Below are 24572 nucleotides of genomic sequence, written 5' to 3' on the forward strand. Positions count from 1 at the left end.
TGGAATGAATGGGCGACTTGTGACTTTGTCTTAAGGGGTCATGACAAGAAGAACCTTGCGCGAAAGGAAAAAAAAAAGATGACATTCATGGTGTTGTAACTTTTTCTTGACTCTACTTTTGCCGATCGTGCATGGTGTTGGGCATGACTGGCGGGCGGGCTCCAGCTTAAAAAGGCAGGCGCTTCCGGGGTTGCGATGACTCCCTCGGACATATCGGGCGTGGGTTTTAAAAGCGAGAGCTGGCTTTGCATTATTGGAACGGAGGTCAGAGTAGAGGAAGCCGGAGCGAGGTCCATCTGAAGAATGGGAGAGAGTGCGGAGAGTGGAGGAACGAAGGGTGGGGCTAGAATTGGACGATCGTCTTAACGCCAACCTTCACTCACCCAAGCACCGGACTCCCGCGATGCAACGCTTTCATTGTGCTGTCGGCGAAGCTCTCGCATGCCTTTGGCTGAGAATGCGGTGGCTGCGGCGGAGGGACGGACGAAGGCAAGCAGAGTAAGGGCGCCGAAGGCCTAGAGAAAGCGTGAGAGAAGAGGGTGTGGGCGTGGTGGCCCAAGCTCCCTCGCTTCCCCGGCTTGGCTGCTTTTTTTCGCTGGGCTGCGCTTGGCCGACATCGCAGATGCTGCCCACCGCAATTGCTCTCGCGTACACGGCTTGATGCACCTCACGGCAGGCCCGGGCCGAGACCGTCAATTTGCGTTGCATTTCTCCTCGGTGGCTGCATCGCTATCACGCTGCCAAGAGGGCCGCCGGCCAACGGTGGAGGTTTGCCGCCGCCGGTTACCGCGTTCAGCCAGGTCGCCGTCCTGTGCCTGACAGTGATAGGCTGATCGCGCCAAGGGTGCTCCCGCTGATGCGCTCCCGATAAGCCAATCTTTGCCGTCCCTGGTTCTGCAGCGCAACCCCACCTTGATAGCTCATGACTTTTCTCACAGCCGCGGAGATGGCCGCCGCCTTCAAAGAGCTGCCCATCTGCTCTTGCTTCCGCTCACTCCGGTAGCTCTCTCTTCTCAAAATTTCCCCGGAAGCTTGCCATTGACCAGACAATCACCATGCTGTCCGCCGCTGCCACTGCCCTGCTGCTCTCCGCAGTCCCGCTTACCGCGGCCGAGAGCATTCTGGGAGTCTACATGTTCCACCGTCACGGCGACCGCACTCCCAAGGCCCTCAAGCCCGCCAATCTCACCGACCTAGGCTACCAGCAGGTCTACCAGAGCGGCCAGTACTACCGCAACCGCTATGTCGCCTCCGACGCCGACTTCAAGATTGCGGGCATGAACACCGACATCGTCAAACAGTCCCAGATCTCCGTGACTGCGCCCTCGGACACCGTCCTGCAGAACTCAGCCACCGGCTTCCTGCAGGGCCTGTACCCGCCCGTTGGCAGCGATGTTTCGACCGAGACGCTGCGTAACGGCAGCACCGTGTCGTCCCCTCTCAATGGCTACCAGCTGATCCCCGTCGGCTTGACCAGCACGGGCGCCGGCAGCGAGGACGCCGGCTGGCTGCAGGACACGTCCGACTGCGGCGCTGCTGAGACGAGCTCCAACAACTACTTCTTGTCTGCCGAGTATGAGAACACGCTTGAGAGCACCCGCGACTTCTACCAGAACTTGATGCCTGTCGTCAATGCCACTTTCGACGAGGACTATGTCACTTTCAAGAACGCATACGTCGGTGAGTCCTCCAATTGAGCTTCTCCCAAACAAGAATGTTGCTAATATGCTGCAGTCTACGACCTGATCAACGTCGCCGAGATCCACAACACCACCATCCCCTCCTCGGACCTGCTCACCAACTCGACCCTCTTCCAGCTGCGCACCCTCGCTGACGCCCACGAATGGGGTCTCGCCTACAACTCCTCGGACGAGATGCGGGCCGTCTCGGGCATGCAGCTGGCCGGCGAGGTCCTCGAGTACCTGAACAGCACCATCACGTCCAAAGGCAGCAAGAAGTTCGGCATCCAGTTCGGCGCCTACGCCACCTTCTTCTCCTTCTTCGGCCTGGCCGACCTGCCGCAGGCGAACCCGGACTTCCGCGGCGTCACCGGCTACGCGTCGAGCATGGTCTTCGAGCTATTCACGCCGCAGAACGACACGACCGCCGCTGACGTTACCACCGACGACCTGTACGTGCGCTTCCTGTACCACAACGGTACCGCTAGCGACTCCTCTGAGCCCATCGCCTACCCCCTGTTCGGCGGCAGCAACACGTCTGTCTCGTGGAACGACTTCATCGACGGCATGGACAAGTTTGCCATTCGCTCGACCGAGCAGTGGTGCACCAAGTGCGGCAACACGACCGGCTCGTGCGCTGCGTACGCCGACTCTGCCAGCTCGTCGAGCTCCGGCTCGAACGAGGGCAAGAGCAGCAGTGGTGGTAGCAATGGCATTTCGACCGCTGTGGGCGGTGTCATTGGCGCTATGGTCACGTTGGCCGTTGTGCTGGGTCTGGAGGCGCTGATCATGGTTGTGGGTGGCTTCAGGTTGGCCAAGAAGAACAAGACCCCTGCTGCTGGCGCGGCGCCGGCAGCTGCTGAGGCCAAGGCTTGATTGTATAAAGGGATCTGGGATGTAATTTGGTGATTGAAAATGTTTTGGGTGAAGAGGAAAAAGGAGTGGATATGTTATGTTACATTGGAAAGATACCAAGGGAAGCTTAATGCGCTACGAATCGACTTTTTTTTTTCTTTGAGAAATATCCTCTACTCTCATCCGATGATGAATTACTCCACGAATCATCCATCAACGCCAAGCGCTCGTATCAGATAATGCTGCTGCCTAGAATCTAGCACGATAGTGGATCGACCTACGCCGCAGCCACGATCAAAACCAATTTTCTCCCCAAACCTCTCACGACCATTTTACCCCTCCTCCCCCGTAACCGACTCACCAACCAGCCAGACAAACATGTCCGAGGAAAAGGAAACACTCCCACACCAACACTCGAGCCGACAGAAGAAGCGCTTCTCTCGCCTACGCTTCTACATCCTCTTCTTCATAGCCGTGTATGCCCTCTCTCACCGCCCAACACCCCTCCCAATCGCCAAACACACACAGACCGTGCTAACCCACGCCACCTACCATTCCCGCAGCATCGCCTTCATCAACTGGGGCCACAGCATCACCAATTACTTCCGCTCCGACCACCAGTCCGACCCCACCGACAACTTTGACAAAGAGCGTTGGTTTCGCCAATTGGGCTATGAGCGCTGCCCTCCGCCGCCATTCGAGGGAACGCTGAGGCCACCGCCGCCGCGTATGCGGCTGCGGATGACGCCCGAGCCCACTGTGTACTGCTACCCGCGCACCGGCGGCGTGTTGGTGCTGAAAAACGTGGGGCCCGTGGATCTAGAGTGGTTGGGGTTTGATCCTCTTCTCACCGAAGATGTGGCGATGCCAAATGCCATCAACCCCCGGGGGGAGGGAACGACGCAGGGAGATGGCAACAGCAGCAGCGCAAGGGGTGAGGAGATGGGAGGAAGAGAGGAAGAGGGAGAGGAGGAAGCAATAGTGCGAGGGCAGGAGGTGCTAGCCGCGGCCGACCAAGACGAGGAGGACCCGTTCTGCGATAGGCTGCGCCTCTTCCTGCCCACCTGGTACCCCCGCGAGGTTGACGCGCTCGCGCCGCGCTGGTGGGAGCACCCCTCGCTCCTGTCTTTCAGTTGCTACTTCTCCAAGTGCTCGCCCGACGGCAACTGCGGCGTCGGCTACAATGGAGGATGGTACCCCGATTACGACGAAGAAGAAGAAGAAGAATGGATCTATGAAGACGACGACGACGACGACGACTACTTCAGGAGGGGCCCGCCCCCGCGCGCCAAGACCATTGGCTTCTCCACAAAGCACGCTGACGGCAATGAAACGTCGTCGGAGACAGGAAGCGAAATGGTCGTGTGGGTGTACTGGGAGGACGTGTTCAAGGACTCCTGCATTGTGCATTGGGAAGATAGGCAGGCGCGGGGGCGGCATGTGTGGGAGCGGGGCATCTGCGCATGGAGGATTCGCGCGGCGCAGTCGATGGAGGAGAGGTGTAGGATTGTGGAAGAGTGTGGGGGTGAGCGGTTTGAGGTGGAAGAGTGGAAGAAGAAGGCGGAGGAGCTGATGAAGAGGATGGAGAAAGGAAGAAGATTGTTGGGAACAGAATATTCTTTTCCATTTGATTAGTGACAGGAAAGGGCTCCGGAGCGACGCTCAACCGTGCTGTAGCCTTGGTCAGTTGCCGCCATTATCAGAGGGCCAGGCAAGCTTTAGCTTCCGGTGATATATGAGGGAGCAGATGATGGTTAAGAATAGAAATTTGCTCTATTGCTTAGCACACCTACATGATTCTCACTTAAAGTTATTAGGGCGTATAAAGGGTTTGAAATGAACGAGGCTCCAATAGAATCTTTTCAGTACCAATTTCGCAATATCTATTCTTCTTAGTACAGAATGAAAGTCTCTTCCTTCAAATCACCCAGTTCCGCTTGTTTCATTGCCGCCATCTTCTCAACTCCACTGACATAGCATTGGCCAATAAACCAGTATCCAAGCCCGTTTGGTGCTCGTCGGATAATGGAAGGACAACGCGCACCGTAGAAAAAACATACAAGGTCTCCAGTCTTCATTATTCCACTTCCAATTCCCAAATGTCCACCAGCCGTAACAAAGATGCATCTTTTCCTGATAAACGATCCGTATGACCACAGCCTCCAGAGATCTCCGTTACCGGATTGCAGCCTTTCAAGGGTTCCCTTGTTCGAGAATTGTACCCCAGCACGGCTCAGGTAAAGCAAAAAACCGGCAAGAAGATTTGCTTTGACCACATCCGGGTTCTGTGGTCCATGGATGTTTATTTCGCGGGGGTAGTATATGTATGCACCCCCTGCAGTGACCGAATCACACATATCCTGACAGACATCTTCCTCGCCATGTCCGTCCATGATGCCTTTAACGTCATTCCAGGTTTGGATTAATCGATTTCGCGCAGCGTCTATGGTGTGACTTTGTGCTGGCTTGAAAGGATTTACATCGAATTTCTCCGAAGAGTAAATCACTGAGTCCAGCATACCGCCAGAAATATGTAGTTGACGGCCCCGTACCTCGAACCGGGGATCAGCATTGCGGATAAAGTCAGGAACCCCATCAAGACTCCTGAAACGTGTTATGAGATGTTTCTGCCAAGCCCATTGCGGCACCCAGGAGATGAAATCTTCGTCGTTTTCCTCCACATTGCGCTCATGATAAGCATATTGCAAGACTTCGAGAGGCTCTGGTAACTTCATAAGCACTGTAGCTGCATTAAGAAATGTGTCGAATGGCGGACTGGAATATTCGATCGGAACAAAGGATTCCGGCGAGAGCTTCCGGCTGAGGTCCACAAAGACTGGATGTCCAAGTAAGGCGTAGACTTTGTCTCGTGGATCTGTACTCTTGTATTCGCAGGAGCGAAAGAGTAAATGGTAGTGGAAGATGGCCTTCGCGGGATCAGAGAATTGGCTCTTGAACCCTGTCGTACACATTGTATCAACTGAATTAAGCCCGTTTTGATATAGTTGAATGCCATGATGTGATAAAAGTCGAGTCTGGTAACACAGCCAGCTGCATGTTTCCGAGAAGGTTTTCCAGTCTATCATTGCTCTTCCACAAAAGAGCACCGCTCTTGCTGCCAATCCAACCTCTTGCAAAACCCATATGCGCTCGAACCAAGCATGCCGAAGCACTTTATTCATCTCCACCCAAGACTTTTCTGGAAGTCCCCTGACGGCTTGGACAAGAGTTCCCTCTTCAAAGAGCCTTGTCGACTCAGTCAAGATAATGGGCTCAATGCAAGTGATCCAATCGAACGCTGCTTGGGCATTGATGCCTGTGCCACGTCCAAGCCATATCAGAACGCATTCGGCCTCTTTGAAAATGCGGCCCATTTGCATGACCTGATGCCCCTGCTCCTTTTTATCGCTTTGGTTGATACAGATCGCGTCAGCCCACAGGATCCGAGATCGATCTGGGAGCCTGAAGTGTTCGAGGGCGTCCCTGAGGTTTCTTGGGATGCCCAGAATTGTTCCCTCGCATTGAATATCACCGGTATCGAAGGGATCCCCCCAGCAGTATGATATCGCCTCGTAGGCACGGAATGGACGAGATACCTCAATGTGGATTTTGCACCGGATATGGTCATGATTTGACTCGGGGAGAAGCTCGACGAGACGGATGCAATTCTTTTCATCAGGTAGAGAGGCGTATTGGTGCAATGGAAAATAATCTCAAATCCAAGTAGAGGATCTTGTTGCGCTGGTCTTTCCAGAAGTTTCCAAGTATGACATTTCGAGTGCGGGTTTGCACGCTTCTGGCGAATGGCGGTGCGCTTGTGAATAAATTCAAAGACTTCCGGGTCACAGTTACTCAGTGACCTCAATTTCGCCCCCTTGTCTGCTTCTTTCATACGTCAGAACAGCCAGATAGCACTGGTACAAGGCTGAGGGTCCATTACATACGGTCTTGGTACAACTTTTGAAGTAGCAGCCAGATGAAAGATACGTCAGAAATTTTGTGAGCCTCCAGTCGCTTGGAGCTATGGGGTTGAGTAAATGGAAAAGCGAAACTGTGCAGTGGAGGACCTCGCATGAGAAACTGCGTTATTATGTGAAGTCTGCGTGTAAGCCCACATTTACGAAGAATTCTTGAGACATATGAGAGTATGCGGGGCTAATGCAAGGTTGAGGCATTATGGACTCAGCTGTGTCATTTGCCGCACACCAAACTGTCTTCATTGGTTGGTCTCCGCTCAATTCTACAGCCACGTTCGGACCCCAACAATTAAATGACTTGGCATGCTGACGCTGGACGAGGGCACTCCATACAGCTCTATTAGAGGCTACACAAAAGGTTGGCGGTAAGCAGCCACATTCTGGTCACAATACGATAATGCCCCTTGCCCCTCACGTCGCGTCAATCTCCACACTAACGAAGACCCTTTGCAGGGTTCTACAATAATAGATCATTTTATGTAGGATAATTACTTTTTTTTTCGGCATTTTAAACATTCTGAAACCATAAATTGATGTAAGCAGTGATAAACTGCCGTTACGAATTCAATAACGTTAAGATTTGTATATTATCTTCATGTCAAAAGGCTTCGGCGTGTGATATGCTGAGTAAATTAACCACGCTGTTGATAAAGAAATACTTCAATTGAAAGTTCTTATGTGCTTTTCACACTATAAATTTACAAATTAATAAACATGCATAAGGATTTGTCTACTTGCAGACCATGGACGTGAAGAATGGTAAAAGGAGAAGCAGTAGACATCCAATGCCACACCTTCCACGATGAGATGATCCACCAACGCCAGGTGGCGTACTAATAAACACTACGTTTTACCAAATAAAACTCTACTCAATATAGAGTCAGCTCAAGCTTTATAGAGTTAAGCACTCCGCCTCCCATGCCTCTACTCTTCATTTCCCCGCTTACCGCGAGTGCGCTCCATTCTTGTACACTGGATTTTCAACTTTCCCATCCATTTCACCCTTCGCAATCCTCATTAATGGCATTGTACGCTCTCTTCTATCACCTAGCCACATCATCTCCTTTCCCTTCTCCCTCATTTTTGTCGTATCCTTCGCCACGAACCCCGGATCGAAGCTCCACACCTTACGCCTCACTTGCCCAGCACCTGCGCCTAACACGCCGCCGACATATCCAAGGCCGCCTTAGGCATGCGGTACGGCACTTACCCAAAATGTGCATAATTGTACCCACGATCTCTCTTCGGCGCGGCTGACCCCATATCGCTCGAGACATGCAGGATGCGGGGCCCGGAGCTCTTGCGCAGCAGCGGCACGAAGCCCTCGGTCACCAGCGCCGACGTGAGCGTGTTCGTCCTGAACGTCTCGACCAGCTACGCAGTGAGCGACAGGTCGCGGGCGAGCCGACGCTCGCGTTGTTAGCCAGCACGTCCAGTCTCCCGTGGTCGCGTACCGCGACGGAGGCGGCGGACGTGACGTCAATGGCGAGTAACGATAGGTTACCGGGTGAGTTGCAGGATAGGAGTCTGGGAAGTGCGGTAGTGCCTTTGGACGGGTCACGTGTGGTGAGGTTGGCTCGATGAGCGTGTCCGCGGCGAGGGCGGCGGCAGTGTCGAAGCTGATGCTGCTATTGGGACTTGTGGATTTGCCGACGACGGTTCACTTGAGATGATCTGAAGTTGAGAATCAGATTCGCTAAATATGGTGCTGCCCTGTGATGGGTATGATGGTCTTGTCCTCAGACATACTGGGTAAGTAATATTTAGAAGATCGTCGTGGCCATCACACCCATGTGACGGGTACTCGCTCGTCTCGCTATCGGATCCAGCTTTTAATATAACATACATAATCAGTTTGTAACGTGGTACAGGGAGATCCACGCTGATCTTATCCCCTCTCGTGGAGACTACGATAAGGTGATGATAGGCTGCGGTACACTACAAAGAGGTGTCAAGCCTAAAACCATTGTCACTAGTTTGCCCTGAACTCATCCTACTTGATCAAGTACGTTTTGAGTAGCTTCGCCCGAAAAGGAAAAAGCAATGGAGACGCCGGTAACACCCACCATAAAGCTCATTACGTGTCGGCGCTCGGCCGACATATATTACAAGCAGTGTCACCTCGGTATGAGGCCCCATGATCCTAGGAAGACAAAAGCTGTTCCAGCACCACACATAAATTTAGCTATTAACAAGAAAGAGGCGTTATCGAAAGCTCATCGGCAGGTGTCTGATATCATCTTGGTCATTCCGCCCCTGGGCATGAGAAAAAAAAATCATAAATAGGTTCGACATCTGGGGGGCAGGTGTAGGCAGTATGGAATTTGAATGGACTGGAAATCTGTGCTTACGGTAGGACAAGTAAATCTCGCCGCAGCTACCTTGCGTGAGCTTATGAAGAAGCGCTGTTGCACTTAAAGGACTAAGGCAGCAACCGTTGCACGCAAAATTCTTTCTGTGCGATCAGGCGGCGAGGCAGCATGCGGCTACTCAAAAGCCGTGAATTCAGCCGTTTCATCTTCAGTCCTCGGCAGACCTTCATTCTCACCGCCAGCATGGAGCAAACACACTACGGCTATAGCACGCTCGAAGTTGATGACCGCCAATGTCTAACCCAGGTAAAGTCCAACGATAGGCAACCTTTATCTGACACCCAGCCTGGGAATAATCTTCCTGAAGTTGCCCCAAGTGATGCTTTGGAGGTGGTGGACAACACCGATGGCGCTGGGCCACGCGACAGAGGCACCCTATGCGGCTTGCGCAGGAAGACTTTTTGGATCGCACTGACTGCAGCAGCAGCACTCATCGCAGTATCTACCGCAGTCGGTGTCGGAGTCGGTGTGGCAAAAAGCAAAAGTTCGCCTTCAGCTGGCGATGGGCGCATCGGGCGTGTTGCGCCTTTCTCGCGCCTCGCGGCGGCGAACTACACCGATCGACAAAACGTCAACCATACCCAAGTGTACTACCAAGATGACTATCTGAACCTTTGGATGGCCGATCTTGACCTTACGAGAAACGAATGGACCGGATCTCAAGTCAATACCACAGAACTCCTCCCCAGGAACGGAACTCCTATTGCGGCTTTCAATTTTCAGTGGAAATCGGTGGGTACCTCAGTTGACCAGTTCCTGACACAGTGGTAATTGACATCTTTCATCACTGCTAGCAAGTTAATTTCCACATCCGCTTCATTTCCTCCTCCAAAAAGGGTGAAATACGCGCGTTTGTTTCAGATAACCTCCACAAGGATGTTTGGAACAGGTGGCCCATGGTAGACGACACTTGGACGGTCACCAATGATTCAAACCTTGCTAGTTTTAGCGTACACTGCGTCAATTGCGTAACGACTGGATTCTTGGTCTTCCAGTCGGACCGCACCAACGCGACCGCTTTCGCCTATCCGGGCGAACTTCCCCCTAACAACTTCAACAACTCTATGCCTGATGGCATTGTCCCTGACACTGGCACGGCATATGCACTCGTCCCCATCGAAGCGATTGAAGAATTGGGCGATACTGAGCCATACGTCGGGCTGTATCTTAGCGTAAATCAAGCGCTTAGAGAATTTTACTTTGCGACTGGCCATGGATGGAAAGCTACGAATGTCAACTGTAAGTTGAAGCTGTTCGAGACCGTGGTACTTCTCCTCCTAGGCTAACAGTTATTCAGTAACAATGAATATAGATTCTGGAGCACACATCGCAGCAATGACCTACACACAAAACAACCTACGCTACGTGCAAGTTCTCGTGACACGGGAGACTGGAGGCGTGCAGATGGCATATCTGGACGGTGGGCCTGATCGAGAATGGACTTGGATGGATTCAATTGATGGTATGGAGAACGTAATTCCACTGTCGCCCATCTCTGCGACACAGATTGGGCGTGTCTATGCCCTTGAAGAGGGAGAGGATGGCCATCAGATTGTCGAGTTCAGGCGGACTTCAACCACTGGGACACCAACGTTTGAACGCTTAGGCCCCCTCAAATTGACAACGACATGACGGGAAGAACTACAGGCGATGTAAACTTGAAGAAGCTGCTTAGAAGTCTATATACATAGTAAGACGCCCCAAGCACTTAGGCATAGACTGAATAATGTGCTGACCAATAGTTATCTCAGAAGAACCGCTACAAATATCTGCGAGCCAGGAGGGATTGTATGCATTGATGGAAGGTTATGACGTCATGAGAACTTTTGGGCTGTTTCGTTCCCGTGCGCAATCCGCCCATTTCACTTGAGGGATGCAGTGTCTCACAGCCTCGGAAAGCATAAGCGACAATTGCCCAATCCTTCATGTCGGGTCAACTTGTTCCTGCCGGCTGACCCCACTTTGCAGTTGACGGGAATCCCACAGGGATCAGGCCATTGCTGCCTGAGCCCTCCAAGGTGCACGATGTTCCTGCAAGTCCCAAGATTGAGTTTACTTGGCTACCAACTTCGGTTTGGTCGTTTCCATTGCTCGGTAATCCACAGCTGGGGCTCGCGGATTCGCACTGGACACCGCATACGGAACGCCGCCGCATTCTCCAACGTCACGTCACGTACACGAAAGGCGGATTGGTACCGCTCGGTGTCTATTGATCGGTGCAACATTGTGTCCGACTCCAGTCTATTTAATCCTTGCTATCTTCCGACGTTTCCACCGGCATTTATTACTTTCCTGCCTTATTCTACAAATCGCCCATCACAGGCCAAGAAAGGAAAATGCCCACATTCGAAGAAACCATAGACAACGCCACCGCCTGGGACGGCAAGACGGATAAGCGCGTCGCACACGGCATCCTCTGTCAAGCCATCGACCGCAACGGTACACTCTGGTCCCCTTCGGCCAGCATCCCTGCGTCTAACCGTCTCTTTTTTGTAGGCACCCCCCTCCTCAAGCACGCCTCAGGCACGACGCACATCACCCCTTCCGCACCACCCATCACCTTTGACGCCACCTTCCTCCTCGCCTCCTGCACCAAGCTCTTCACCTCCATCTGCGCGCTCCAATGCGTCGAGCGGGGCCAGATCGGCCTGGACGAGCCTCTGGACGCCCACCTACCCGAAATCTGCACGCAGCCGCTCATCGCCCTCGAGGACCCGTCCATCGACACCACCCTCCGGAGACCCAGCACCACTACCACCACTGCTGCGTACTCTGCTGACCCAAGCACCGTCAAGCTCTCCTTCAAGCCGCGCGGCGCCTGCCCGCTCACGCTGCGCCACCTGCTGACGCACGCGTCCGGCCTGGCGCACGACCTGCTGCACCCGACCGTCGCGGCGTGGCGCGCCGCGCACGGCAGGGCGGATTCGTGGACGGGGCAGAACACCGACGTCGTGCACGACTACAGCGTGCCGCTGGTGTACGAGCCGGGGCGCGGCTGGTCATACGGGCCGTCGACGGACTGGGCGGGGAAGCTGGTGGAGAGGTTGAATTCCCGTGGTGGTGGTGGTGGTGGTGGTGGTGGTGATGGTGGTGGTCAGGAGGGAGCGACGACGACGATGAACTTGGAGGACTACATGCGGAAGAACCTTTTCGAACCGTTGGGGATGCGTGACTCGACGTTCTTGCTGGGGAGCAGGCCGGACGTCGAGGCGCGGTTGATGCAGACGGCGGAGCAGGGGAAGGGCGAGGGCGGAGAAGGCTTGGGGGAGATGGCGGAGGTGTGGATGCCGAGGGAGCCGAAGGACTGCTTGGGTGGGAGTGGGCTGTACACGACGGTCGGGGATTACTTGAAGGTGTTGGAGGACCTCATGCAGGAGCAGCCGAAGACGTTGAAGAAGGAGACGGTGGACCTGATGTTCACACCGCAACTGAGCGACGAGTCGAGGAAGAGTTTAAGGGCGAGCATGGAATTGATGGGGGTGATGATTGGTGGGATGGTGCCGGAGAATGTGCGCTTGGATCACGGCCTTGGAGGGTTGTTGGTCGTGGATGATAATCCGAATACGGGGATGAAAGGGGGTACGATGACGTGGGCAGGCCATGGCAATCTGCTGTGGTTTGTAAACCGAACAGCCAATGATGATAAGGGTGTTGCTGCATTCTTCGGGACCCAAGTCATGCCATCAGCGGGAGAGGAGATATCAAAACTTACCAAGCAGTTCATCCAAGAAGTCTGGAAGCGGGTGGAGTAAGCCTGAATGTTCTATCGGTGGACCATAGTCTCAGAAAAATAACGACTGTTCATTACTTTCGCCAATTTGAAAAGGCCTTCGATCCCATCGATTCAATATGGCATGTAACTCCGAACGGGCGGACTAAGCCGATACTACGTCAAAAATGATTATGAGTCTTGACTTTCCAAGCAATCGATCACAAGACCACAATGAATCGGATGACTCGCAGGATCGAATCAAGCCAAGGGCCTTTAGGGAACCAAGCTGACCGAAGCACTCAGATCATGCCAGCCAGACGTAAGCAGAAAGTGATTGAGGGTGCCGTCAACATGGGCAGAGAAGTGCAGTAGACGCTGTTCTTCCATTGGGCACACCAGCAAAGCATTGATCAGCAGAACACGGAGAAGTGCTGCTGTTCAGCACAATATGTGTCATAGGCAACTTTTTAGTCAACGAAACGATAACCCAACGACCGCCAAGATAAACCAGCATGTAGATCGAAGACTCAACAACCGATGATGAGAGCCAGTCACTTCTTACGTAAATTCTTCTTCTACAACCATGTCATCGGGCTCTCACCGACAAAGTGATCCATTGGAGCGGGGATGAAGGGAATCCAGAGCGAAACCAGTGCGGAGAGACAGCTCAGCCCAAGACTCGAACTGCAAATCCCTGTGTATGACCATCTTCAATCAGATGCCGTCGCGGCCTCATCGCCAAGTAAAGACGCACCCCTCCGCTAACTTCAGCAATTATGTCTGTAAAAATAAAAATGGAGAATGCACATGATGTGGGAGAGACACTTTGCAGATACATGCAAGTATTACTTGTTTGAATGTCGCACGAGGTACATGCAGCGAACTACGACCCACACAGACGCCTTCATGATCACTCCGCCCAGTCTACCGCCGCCCTGTGTAGGTATATCCCAAGTTATTTTCTGCCATCGACGCCAAAACATGAGACAAAGGTCAATCCAAAAAGGACAAAGACTAGGGATGCAAAGTACAGATCAATACGACAATAAAGAAGGAAAAATGGATACAGGAAACATAGGATCCAAAGGTAGCCCCAAAAAACAGTAGGTGAATACCAGGCTAAAGACAAGACAAAATGGACAACGAAAGGAAAATAAAGAAACCTGCCACAGCTCTGCTGCGCCAGACCGGTGTCAGACGTGCGCTTAGACATAGCGCATCTTCCGTGCGACCACTAGGCAAGTCACAACGAACGCGCACATGACCCCAAGAATACCAAAGAACCACCCCAAGCTGGAGCTGTTAACGCCGGGAACCGGAACGTTCATGCCGAAGAGACCGCAGATCAAATTGAGGGGGACAAGGATGGTGGCGATGACGGTAATCTTGCCAAGCATCTCGTTAACGGCGTTGCCCTGACTCAGACTGTCGACCGAAATCTGTGCCAGATAGTTGGAATGGCTACGCGAGAGCATCTTCTCGAAGTGGGACAGGTTGCTCATCATGGTGACGACGTGATCCTGGATATCGCTGAGGTAGAGCCCAACGTCGCCGCGAGGCGCAATGCTGTATTGTTCATTGCAACGTTTGGCAAAACCCTTGATGACATCGGCCTTGCCACCAAGAAGTCGCATCATCGACATGACCTTCTTGCGGCATTCACCAATGGCGCGCAGGATTTGGCGCGAATCCTCGGCGCGTGCAGTGAACACTTGATCCTCGATAGCGTCGGTCTCATGTTCAATGTCGCGAATGACAGGACCAAAGCTATCAACAATCTCGTCGCTGTGATTCCAAAATTAGCATGTTGAGTAACAGTCGGCGAGATGAGTTTCTTACATCAAAGCGTAGCAGATCCAATCAGAGCTGAGGGAGATGTAGTCCTTGAGACGACCAATTCTCTTCCGGACATTGGCAGCGTGCGGGTTTGGCGCAAAGGTAAAGGTCAGCAGACCCTCGCGGAAGACAATGGCATAAACGTTGACAGGCTCCATGAAGTCCTCGCTCGCCTTGTCCATTTGGTAAAATGAACGGAAACAGACAAAGTAGTACGCGCGGAAAAGCTCCACTTTCTCGCGTGCCTCTTGAGTGAGAATATCCTCACGCGTGAGAGGATGCACTCCAAAGGCCTTGCAGATTGCGAAGACTTCTTCCTCAGTCGGGCTCAACATGTCAAGCCACCATGTACCAGAATCCGGGGGGAGTTCGAAGAGATCGCGGAATCTCTCTCCAGGCATGAGAAGTCCTCCAAGGTCCGCCGCATGGATAGTATCGTCCAGCTCCGAGGAGAAGAAAGCCCACCTATTGACATGCTGCTCGTGCTGAACAGTGAGGTGGCCCGGGTTCTCGATATGTACGTCAACCTTCTCATCCTCCAGATCTGTGCCACTGTCTGCAGGCCGGGGAAAGTGCTCGAACCCATCCCCAGAGGCCTTGGGAACTTCTTGGATGGACGGCCCGCGGCGAAGATCATGAAAAACCTTCTGCTTCGAGCGTTGCGAATTCACGCTCACCTTGCTTTGCTTGCGTGACAGTGGAATTACAGGGGTCCTGGTCTGGTTTGTGGCAACAAACTCTTCAAGCTCCTCGAAATCAATCCGGTACGTGTTGCTACTCTCCTCAACTGGAAAGCACACATCTTCCTCCACAGAGCTGCGGCGCGATGCGGTCTCGTTGTTGACAGTGCCGCCGTGGCGGCTTTCTTCGCTGAATGTTGGGCGGCGCCGGCCGGTAGCCTGGGAAACAGTGCGCTGCAGGCGCAGGTCAACCTCCGACGGCGGACGCTGGCTGTTGATAGTCCCCGCGCGGTCTCGACGCCGCGGATCGGCAAAGGCGTCTACAGAGTTCGGTGGCGACACAGAGCCGGAGGACTTGGTAGAAGTGCGAGATCTCGGACGGGCATCCAGCTGCACATCTCTAGGCCGACGGAAAGTGTCCCTCCTCGCCATTGGGCTCACAGAGCCGCGGCGCCCAAAGAAACCATTGTTGTCTCCTCCAGTGTCGCTGGGGCTCTTATCGTCATCCACAATCGCACTCTCAAAGTCCCTCGCTATCATACCCTCGCGCTCCAAGGCGTCGTTCACGGAAAGGAGGTCTGGCCGCGCGGGTCTGGGGGCGACAATGCTCGTGACAGTGCCACGACGGGAGCGCGAGGGGCTGGTATTCTCCACGCGGGGCATCGATTCCTGCTGGTGGCGGTGGTCGTCAAGGTCAGACACCGGGGTGCTGAACCTCGTCGGGTAGTGCTCAGACCTCGGAGTGTCGGTCATGTTGCTGGCCGGTGTGGTGTTCTTGGTTATCGGGTTGTCGCGAAAGAAATGCCGCAAGTTCTAGCGTTGCGCGTGACAATCCGGGAGTCCAGCGTCCCAAATGCGACCTGCTGTTGGCGAGCCGCTTGTGAGCGCTCACCGCGTGTGGACGGTCAACTTGACTGATTGGCTTCGCGTAGGGTTCCTCCCTACACTAAGCCGTGGGATTTCCTTTGAGGTAAGCAAGTACCTCCACCGACGCCACCGAGAGCGCACGGAAAGATTGTTTGTGGTCAGCGCGAGTAAGAGACCTGAATGCGACTGAGGGCCAGTTATGGGCTATGCGTCATACGTCAGTGAATAGCCACAACCAGGATGCCAGCAGACCTACGGCTTAGTGTCGGCCCCGCAGACCCAAATGCGTGGGCCGAGAAGGGGGTAAATGAAAGAGAAGCTAAGGACCTGAGTGCCCGCCAACTTGGTGGTGTTTATGACGAAAGACGCCGAGGCGCCTGGGTCGCAGTAGTCGGGGGTGAAATTACGGGGCGCGAGGAGACCGTTGGGCGCAAGACTAGGCGCAAGGCGAGATCAGAGGGAACGACCGGTCACCACGGCTACGGAGAACTATCCGGTGTTTTAGACCGTGCGTGACGTCGACGCCAGTCCACAGGGGACGGGAGAGCTGAGGTATCGATGCGGGGGCAGGCGCTTTAATAGGAAATGCGCAGAGGTTCGGCAAGACGCGAAATGTGGGTTGATTGAAGGGAGTCCACGGCGGACGAGGGTGTGGTAGTGGAAGGGAGAAGAAGGGCGGCGGAAACTGGTGACAGCTGAAAGATTTCTGCTTGGCTCGTTACGGGCGGCAGCCGGCATGCGAAAGAGCTTGTCTTAGCCTAAGTGGGCTCGCCCGCTCGACCCCAACACCCCATCGGCGGCAACCTCCCAGTAAATCGGCGCCTTCTCGTTGGCCCGTGGCCTCCGCCCTGCCGGTTGCATTGTGTACCCGCGCATGTGAGTCATTTATTTTTGCGTAAGAACTGCAGAAGATACGAGTGCCGTGGCTCGAGGCGGCTCAGCGCCCATCGTGCCTGGCCAGAGCCCAATCATTTGTTCCGCTTGACCCGTGCGGGACCACAACCTAGCGGCTTTGGCGTTCCGGCCCGAGCAGCGGCGACGTAGCTTCAGCTTCATCATCGCCCTAACAGCTGCTCTCCAAACCAAACGCGCCCGCCATGGCCGACGAGTTGCTGGAAAAGGCGCGCGACCTCGTCGAGGGCCAGATTGTACGTTCTGCGACGTCGCATTTGCGCCGTCCCCGCTGACTTGTTCCCAGGACTTCGATGGCCAGCGTCTTGCGGAGCTCTTGACCACCGCGCTGCTCACTACCGCCGGCGTAAGCCCTCGTCTTTACCGCAACTCTGAGCTTTTCTCTGACTCCACCCAGATTGTCGCCTTTGTCGTCGGCTACTCCACCCAGGACATCGCCCTTGCCCTGCGGATCCTTCTCGGCGGTGCCGCTCTTACCTTCGTCGCCGTTGTTCCGCCTTGGCCCTTCTTCAACAAGAACCCTGTCGACTGGCAGCCTCCGCAATCGGCTGGTCTGGGCGGCGTTGAGATCGAAGTGACATGATGTCAATGCAGTGGAGGGGTTAGACGCGCGTTACATTATCGAACATCAATATGGGAGGCGTTGCAGGCGCAAGGAATAAAGCCTTGTTTGAGTCTTGCTCTAAAGAACCTCGTAACCGAGGGCCCATTATCCTGCAATAGACCCGTTGCGATTATCGCAACCCTGAAACGCCATTGTGTGCACCGCCACTGTCCCACCGTCGTCGCAGCCATGAATAGTTTTCCCCTTCTATGCGCATGGATCAGGTGCGCGGAGCACGGCGATCTCTCGAGAGTGCATGGATCTTGAAAGTGTGTTTGATGATCCTTTTCAACGGCCGTACTTCTGGAACTCCCAATCACGGTTGTCGAGAGGGCAGACTTGACGGGTCTTCAGCCAGCGGGAAATGCAGTGGAAGTGAAATGCGTGCTACATAGGTGTTAGCAAGGCGCTTGATAGCTCATTGAGGGGGTTTTCCTTACATTGCAGATACCCCACGCCACGGTGCACTCCTCGGATGCCGCCGAAGCCTGGTTGGCCTGGCACTCGATGCCTGAAACAACGGTAAATGTTCATCCATGAAGTCGAGCAGGTGCGCCTTACAAAGGTCCATGATGTGGTTGCGGCAAATGGCGCAGTTGTCGACGACAATGTCCCAGGCCCAGAGAGCGACGGCATTCCACTGTAGAAGCTTAGTATCCGCCATATCTCCATCCAAGCTCCAAATGCATACCTTCTTGACTTCGAACTTCTTCTTGCCCTCAGCAGCACCGTCGCCGCCTGCCTTGGCGGTCTTGGTCTTCGCCGGCGCAGTGGGCGCGTCGGTCATGTCAACATCAGCCATGTTGGGTTGCTAGAGGAAGGAAGGTTGGAACGGGTGCAGTGCAGGGCTGCAGGAATGGAGGCCGGGCCGTTTGGTGGTGGTGGATGACGCTGTTCGGACGACGGCGGGGCGGACGCAAACGTCGGTGAGGAATCGGCGCGCGAGAGGGTGGGCAGACTTTTGCGTGGATGGAGGAGAACGCGAGATGCTTGCGGCGGCGTCGTGGGCAAACAGGCAGCACCGTGGACTGAGGTCACTGTGGGCGGCGAGCTTGAGCAGTAACGCGGCGGCGGAGCTCGCCCGCCTCAGCTGCCTGCGTCGGGCCCGGGTAACGAGGCTTAGGCTGCTCTTTCCGGCGCTAGCCCTGTTTGGGGCCGGTTATTCGCCTCCTCGCAACAAGAAGCGAAGCAGCCCAAGAGGCCCGCCCTTCCCGCGACCGTACCACTCACCAACACACCTTCTCTCTGGCCATGAAGCTTCAAGCCAGCCTCTCTACCACCGCATCTCCATTCTTATACATGTCCACCGTTTGCGCGCCATCCATCTCCAGAACGAAATCGACCTCCCGCCCCCCGCCATTCCTCCGAACACGCACATAACAACACATCTCCGCGCACCACGACTCACATACGTCACTCCGCCACTATCTACTTCCAACTCCGAAGTCGCGCAACCGCTAGCCTACGGCATACATCTTCACTACATCTCGCCGCGACCCACACGCCATGTCCGCTGTCATGACGACGCCCTCCAAGGGTCCCAAGCCCCAACACCGTCACACCAAGAGTGAAACGCCCGCCCGGTCTATCTCCAACCCCGCCGACTCATACTCAACGCCGGCGAGATCAAACCAGCGTCGTCAGGGCAGGAATCGCAACAACCTCGACAACAGCCAGCAGCACCTTTCGCACCCTAACCCGAGTGCCTCGGACACTGCCTTGCTCCAAGGCTACGTCAGCGCCGGCCACAACGACCAGAGCAACAGGAGGAAGCCGAACCGCTACGATGGCTCCGTCTCCGACAGCCCTGCCTCTGCAATGAACAACAAGAACCGCCGTGGCCGTCGCGACCGACAGTCCACCCCCGCCCAAGGTGGTTCCCCGCCCAAACACAACGGCATGCTGGCCGTCGGGACTCCTGCCAAAGACAGCGCTTATGCCGGCCCCGCATTCCATGCTTCTCCGGCCGCTTCGTCGCTGCCAATGCCCAAGTTCTTCTCCAAGTCCGTGCCTGCGAACAACGCCCCGGCAACGATGCAAACTCGCTTGGACCAGGAATCGGACAGCAGTGGCACTAGCGAGAAGAGTGACTCTCCGCCGCTTGTTGGAGCCACCCCTGTCAACCAAGTTCTTGCACGCCCGCAAGCCGAGCAGTCTCCATTGGATCTCTTCTTCAAGGCAGACCGCGAAGAGAAGGCGAGGAAGGCCAGCCTCTTGGGCACTGCTACCCCTCCCGGCATGAGCCACGCACCGGCCAATGCGCCCAACCACATGAGGCATGTTTCTAACAACAACGGACGCGGCATGTTCAACATGGATATGGATAACGGCTTTGTGGCCACGCCGAAGCCCCCTTCCCCTTCGCCGCCTCACCGCATGTCTGCTGCCAGATCGACGTCGGCGCCATCGGACGTTCCTCGGGCCGCTCAAGAGTCCGAGTCCTACCCCCAGGCTCTAAAGGATCTGTTTTCTTCGTCCAAGAAACCTGTTGCTCAGTCGCCTTTGGCAAATGGATTTGCGGCAACTCCTACCCAGAATGGCCAGGAATTCCACACTCCGTCTCCTTTCTACCGCCCAAGTCCCGGGCCCAGGCAGGTTTCTGGCGGTCCCCGTACTCCTGCTGGCCAGATCAACTTGGAGGCCAATCCTTATTATTATGGTAATCGCAACCTCTCTCCTCTGTTCCAGGCAGCCAAAGGCGATTCTGCCAAGCGTTCTTCGTCCCTTCGTCAGGAGCTGGACTCTTCTCCGTCGACCCAGAACCGCGCGGAGCTTCCGGCCACGCACTCGGCCCCGCTTCCTACTACGCCTTCTCGCCCTATGTCCGGAAAGCCCGACACTTCTGCTTTCTCGCGCGATTTCCTGAACGCCCACATCCAGCAGGCTGGCGTACAGGACTCTCTTGCGGCGCCATACACCCATCACCCTGGCTTGAGGTCGCCTTTCACTCACACGGCGTCATCAGACACACCCCGCGACCCATCCCCTGCCGTCGACACGAAGCTTATGGAGAATGATTTGAAGCGCCTTCTCAAGCTTCAGCTTGTAGATACGTAATCAAGCCGGCGTTTTTGGTGCTGCGGATATCTTGGATCCGGAGTTTTGCCTTATTTTCCGGATTCGTCGACTCTATGATTTCTGCATCCTGACGATATAGAGTCATGCAAGTCCCTTTGGCCCCTTTCACGGACGAACAATTATCGATGTCCGGAATTTCTGCTACTTAAGGATTTCAAGATACCTTCTGTAATTGTTCTAGAGCACCATCGACCGTCATCCTCTTTCGAGTTGCTTGCTTTGGTTCTTTTCTTTTTTTTTATTTCCTTTTTTCGTCCTTTCCTTTACGGCACTTTTCGAGCTTTCATTTCCTTTTCGGAGTTTCATTAGGAGCGTCATTTCTGGGTGGGTACCGGAATATCCTCTATGGGCTTGATTGGCGTCATGCTTTATTGCCACGGCACGTTTTGTGATCTCGGGCTTGGCATGAAGGGTTACCGGCTTTTCTGGCTGGTATGGCTGTTTTTCTGGTTCATGGGTTACGCTTTGGCGTTCCGTTCCTGGGGACTCTTCGGTCCTGTACCTAAGGCGTTCCAATCTGCTTTGTCGCTGGCGTTTTTTGGGTCTGCTTCTCGTTCACTCGTACATAGTAGCTACCGCGTGTTTGGCCGTACCCTTTCAGCAGTCCTAGGATATTCTTCGCTGGAGACCTGAAACTCTCACAAGTTTGTTTCGGTTCTTCACGGAGATCTAGGTCTCTGAAGTGTTACACCAAGCTCGTACTAATTCCCTCGTTTCTTCTATCCCTTCCTTTATCTTCTCCTGCCGGCCTCTACGACACGGCACATCTGCCGCTCCAATATTTTCCTTTGTTGTCTTTGGCATCATCATGGAAGGAATACAACGGAGAGAGAGCGCATGGAATAAGGGACGGTTTCACCGACATCACTGGAGTCATCATTTGGGTTGACGGTTCTTTTTTCGATGATACCCCCCGGCTTTTCATCGATCATCAAACGGGCGTCATGGAAACTTTCATCGCTGGTCGGAATTGGTTTTTTACATATTCAACTTCGTTCGGCGGGATAAAGGTTTCCCATCTGTTTTTTTAGGGGAGGGCACCTTTTGGCATGACAGGCTTACGCTTGTTATGATTATCGTCATGGGTACCGCCAAGGTCACCACCACCACCATCATTTCTTTTTTCTTTTTTCCGCTGCCGAAGATTAGGGGAAGATCCCTGGCTAGAATACCTATGGGACCAAAGGTTACGGACTACAGGCAAGGAAAAGGGTGAAGGATCACAGGAAAAGGAGGCTGGCGAGAGGAAAAAGGAAGGAAATGGGAGTGAACAAAAAAAGAAAAAACAAAATCACAAAAAATAATAGGGCATAGATATCTAATCAAGGATGTTGATTGTCCGACTTTCTGTGTGCATTGCTGAGTAGGTATGAGAAATACGGTGTTTAACTTTGGCTGCCAAACCAATACGAGGGAGGCCATGACAGTTTTGGTTCACAGGTTCGCTAGATGTCCCATCTTATGACACATAACAGGGAAGTGCACCCTCCCATTGCCAGGATTAGAGGACAGCACCCGAACTAATGCGATCTTAATATTCAAAGTAAGGTGATCAGTAAGTGAATTGTCACGCAATCCCTACTATTTGCGAATTTAGTTCTAAGTGTCCAATAGTTCTGAACCCCTTTCTGACTGTTAGACTCATCACGACACGATATCAAGATACACAATGCGCACATACTCGCCAGACATCGTATGCTAAGCAGACTTTTGAATTTGGAAGTCATATAGTTATTTACGAAAATGTGCCTCAGTCAAGGCGTCAATTAGAACGAAAGATATCCACACTCTCCTCTGCCTCCCTATGTACTCTACCGCCTAAGCCCTTTCGAATAAAGGCCACTCTTTTCTCCAACTCCTTGACCAGCCCTCTTAATTTTTGACCGTTCCTCTCCAACACTCGCAGCCACAAGCAACGCACCGAAAGAAGAAAGGGGGGGTAATAAAAGAAGCGACTTAAGACCGGACGGCAGGCTTAAGCTTGCACATCAACGGGCCCTTCTCCCAGATGATCCACACCCCCTGATCGACCCAGTCCTTACTTTCCGGGCAAAGCTCGATATCGTAGTGCCAGAGGACGTTTGCGAGAATGAGGCGCATCTCGTGGAAAGCAAGGCTGTAAGAAGGCGCAGTCAGTCATTAAGCACGAGAATATAAAAAAAAAAGAAAGGGGGAAATAAAATAAAAACTCACTTCTTTCCAATACAGTTCCTCGGACCGTAGCTGAAGGGCTCGACGACGCTGAGGACGTCGTTCTTGTACTTGGGGTCCCTGCGGGGGTCCTCGACGCCGTTCTCGTCCGGGGTGAGCCAGCGCTCGGGCACGAACTCGTCCGGGTCGCAGAAGTTGCGGGCGGAGTGGTAGGCGGCGTAGTGGGACAGGTAGACGCTGGTATCAGCGGGGACAGCCTGGCCGCAGACGACACGGCCGCCGGCGGGCACGACGCGCGGCAAACCGACAGGCACGGGCGGGTACATGCGCAGACCTTCCTCGAGGCAGGCGTGCATGTAGCGCAGGTGCGACAGGTTGGTCATGTCCATCTGGCTGGGGTCGGAAAAGGCGCCGCGGATCTCTGCTTTCAGGGCAGCCATCTTGGCCGGGTTCAGGCACAGGTGGTAGGTCAGGCCGGAGAGCAGGGTGGCGGTGGTTTCGGTGCCGGCGAGCATGAGGGTCGAGGCGATGGACTGCATCTCGTGCAGGGCCAGCCCTTTGCCCTCGTTGTCCTTGTCGCCGCTGTGGCGCAGCACGAAGGTCCAGATGTCGGGCCGCTCGGTCGTCTTGTTGGCCAGCCGCGTGTCGACGCGCTCCTCGGCGTAGGCCGCGTGCCTCTTCTTCTTCTCGACCAGCGACTGCGGGATGAACCAGCGGCGGATGGCCGCGCCGATGAGGGGGAAGTTGTTCATGATGGTCGCCAGCAGCACGTACGTCTTGATGGTGCCGAAGACGGATGCCACCCACGGCGTGTAGTCCGACTGCTCCAGCAGGCCCAGAGGCTCGCCGAAGGCAAGGTCGCCCATGATGTCGAAGGTCGTGTAGTTGAGCATGCGCACCATGTCGACGGACCCGTCGGGCATGCGCGCCACGTCGCCCAGTTTCTCTACCAGCAGCGAGACATACTTGTTGAGCATCGGCTCCTGCTCGCGCAGCGCCTTGTCCGAAAAGGCGTGCGCCAGGAGGCGACGCTGCCGGGTGTGGTCTTCGTCGTTTGCTCTGTATCCATGTCAGCCTACAGGGGTCCTCGTAATTCTAAGGTTGCGCCACCGAAGATCGCACTATAAGGAGGATATAAAAGGATCCTATATTCCTGCGATCCATACCCTCGCTTGGCTTGCGCTGCCCCGTGCGTATCAACTCACCTGATGATCCCGTTAAACCCAGCGCTGTCAGGACCGTAGAACCTCAGATCTGGCGTGATTAATTAGTCGCAGCTCCCATTGGCCAAAAAGGAGTCCAATGCATACCTTTGGACATTCCGCCCTTGCCTCCGACTTTGTGGCCGTAGATGTCTTTCCAGGCTTCGACCGACGTAAATGAAACTTGGTCAGGAGCCAGACGGACCACTTCGCCATACTTGTCGTGCATTTCCTTGGCCCATTTGTTTTGGAGTCCGCGGCAGCGGTTGAGGCAGAAGGGGATTTTAGACGCGGCCGCTAGTTTCGGTCCAGGGAATTTCCGCAAAGGATGGAAGTAAACATTGTAGATAGCACCGCCAATGGCGTACGCGAGCTGTCGACAGGTGTAAGCATGCGAAAGAAAGCGGGCTGGCCAACCATACCAGCAGGAAGACAGCCGCTCCCAATCCAAGGGCAGCGGATTGGGCTATGGCGTTCATGATGGAGTGATAGAAAGCAGAAGCTACCGGGCGAAGACCAGCGGCGGGAGGGGAACGGTTAAATAATGAAGGGATTGCCGCGGGGAACCTTACCCATCCCTACCACGTGGAAGATCAGACGTGCATTGCAGGGCACATCCAAGGAGAAATAGGGTCGCCGGGGTGTTG

General features: G+C 54.4%; 9 protein-coding genes across 9 annotated transcripts; 6 read left to right on the forward strand and 3 right to left on the reverse strand.

The window, feature by feature from the left end:
* Positions 1–1055: 1055 nt before the first annotated feature.
* On the forward strand, positions 1056–2555 carry LTHEOB_5608 (Histidine phosphatase superfamily clade-2; the record flags this gene model as incomplete). The annotated part of the gene is made up of 2 exons (XM_035514772.1): positions 1056–1680; positions 1735–2555. The coding sequence occupies 2 exons, from the start codon at positions 1056–1058 to the stop codon at positions 2553–2555; spliced, it is 1446 nt and encodes a 481-aa protein (XP_035373898.1).
* Positions 2556–2912: 357 nt separating this feature from the next.
* On the forward strand, positions 2913–4169 carry LTHEOB_5609 (uncharacterized protein; the record flags this gene model as incomplete). The annotated part of the gene is made up of 1 exon (XM_035514773.1): positions 2913–4169. One exon carries the CDS (start codon positions 2913–2915, stop codon positions 4167–4169), a length of 1257 nt encoding a protein of 418 aa, XP_035373899.1.
* Positions 4170–9066: 4897 nt separating this feature from the next.
* LTHEOB_5610 (Fungal fucose-specific lectin) lies at positions 9067–10515 on the forward strand (the record flags this gene model as incomplete). Its single annotated transcript, XM_035514775.1, has 3 exons — positions 9067–9650; positions 9773–10122; positions 10181–10515. 3 exons carry the CDS (start codon positions 9067–9069, stop codon positions 10513–10515), a joined length of 1269 nt encoding a protein of 422 aa, XP_035373900.1.
* Positions 10516–11219: 704 nt separating this feature from the next.
* LTHEOB_5611 (Beta-lactamase) lies at positions 11220–12635 on the forward strand (the record flags this gene model as incomplete). Its single annotated transcript, XM_035514776.1, has 2 exons — positions 11220–11322; positions 11380–12635. The coding sequence occupies 2 exons, from the start codon at positions 11220–11222 to the stop codon at positions 12633–12635; spliced, it is 1359 nt and encodes a 452-aa protein (XP_035373901.1).
* A 1165-nt stretch (positions 12636–13800) lies between these two features.
* Positions 13801–15864, reverse strand: LTHEOB_5612 (Family metal ion transporter; the record flags this gene model as incomplete). Its single annotated transcript, XM_035514777.1, has 2 exons — positions 13801–14380; positions 14435–15864. The coding sequence occupies 2 exons, from the start codon at positions 15862–15864 to the stop codon at positions 13801–13803; spliced, it is 2010 nt and encodes a 669-aa protein (XP_035373902.1).
* A 1211-nt stretch (positions 15865–17075) lies between these two features.
* LTHEOB_5613 (Microsomal signal peptidase) lies at positions 17076–17473 on the forward strand (the record flags this gene model as incomplete). Its single annotated transcript, XM_035514778.1, has 3 exons — positions 17076–17126; positions 17177–17236; positions 17288–17473. The coding sequence occupies 3 exons, from the start codon at positions 17076–17078 to the stop codon at positions 17471–17473; spliced, it is 297 nt and encodes a 98-aa protein (XP_035373903.1).
* Positions 17474–17782: 309 nt separating this feature from the next.
* LTHEOB_5614 (Ring-box protein 1 protein) lies at positions 17783–18296 on the reverse strand (the record flags this gene model as incomplete). The annotated part of the gene is made up of 4 exons (XM_035514779.1): positions 17783–17881; positions 17935–18005; positions 18056–18134; positions 18186–18296. 4 exons carry the CDS (start codon positions 18294–18296, stop codon positions 17783–17785), a joined length of 360 nt encoding a protein of 119 aa, XP_035373904.1.
* A 704-nt stretch (positions 18297–19000) lies between these two features.
* LTHEOB_5615 (Proteophosphoglycan 5) lies at positions 19001–20551 on the forward strand (the record flags this gene model as incomplete). Its single annotated transcript, XM_035514780.1, has 1 exon — positions 19001–20551. One exon carries the CDS (start codon positions 19001–19003, stop codon positions 20549–20551), a length of 1551 nt encoding a protein of 516 aa, XP_035373905.1.
* A 1977-nt stretch (positions 20552–22528) lies between these two features.
* On the reverse strand, positions 22529–24404 carry LTHEOB_5616 (Cytochrome p450 protein; the record flags this gene model as incomplete). Its single annotated transcript, XM_035514781.1, has 5 exons — positions 22529–22688; positions 22766–23782; positions 23929–23977; positions 24034–24298; positions 24348–24404. The coding sequence occupies 5 exons, from the start codon at positions 24402–24404 to the stop codon at positions 22529–22531; spliced, it is 1548 nt and encodes a 515-aa protein (XP_035373906.1).
* Between the last annotated feature and the right edge of the window lie 168 nt (positions 24405–24572).

This window comes from Lasiodiplodia theobromae (assembly GCF_012971845.1).
Source record: "Lasiodiplodia theobromae strain AM2As chromosome Unknown scaffold_15, whole genome shotgun sequence".
Lineage (NCBI taxonomy): Eukaryota > Fungi > Ascomycota > Dothideomycetes > Botryosphaeriales > Botryosphaeriaceae > Lasiodiplodia > Lasiodiplodia theobromae.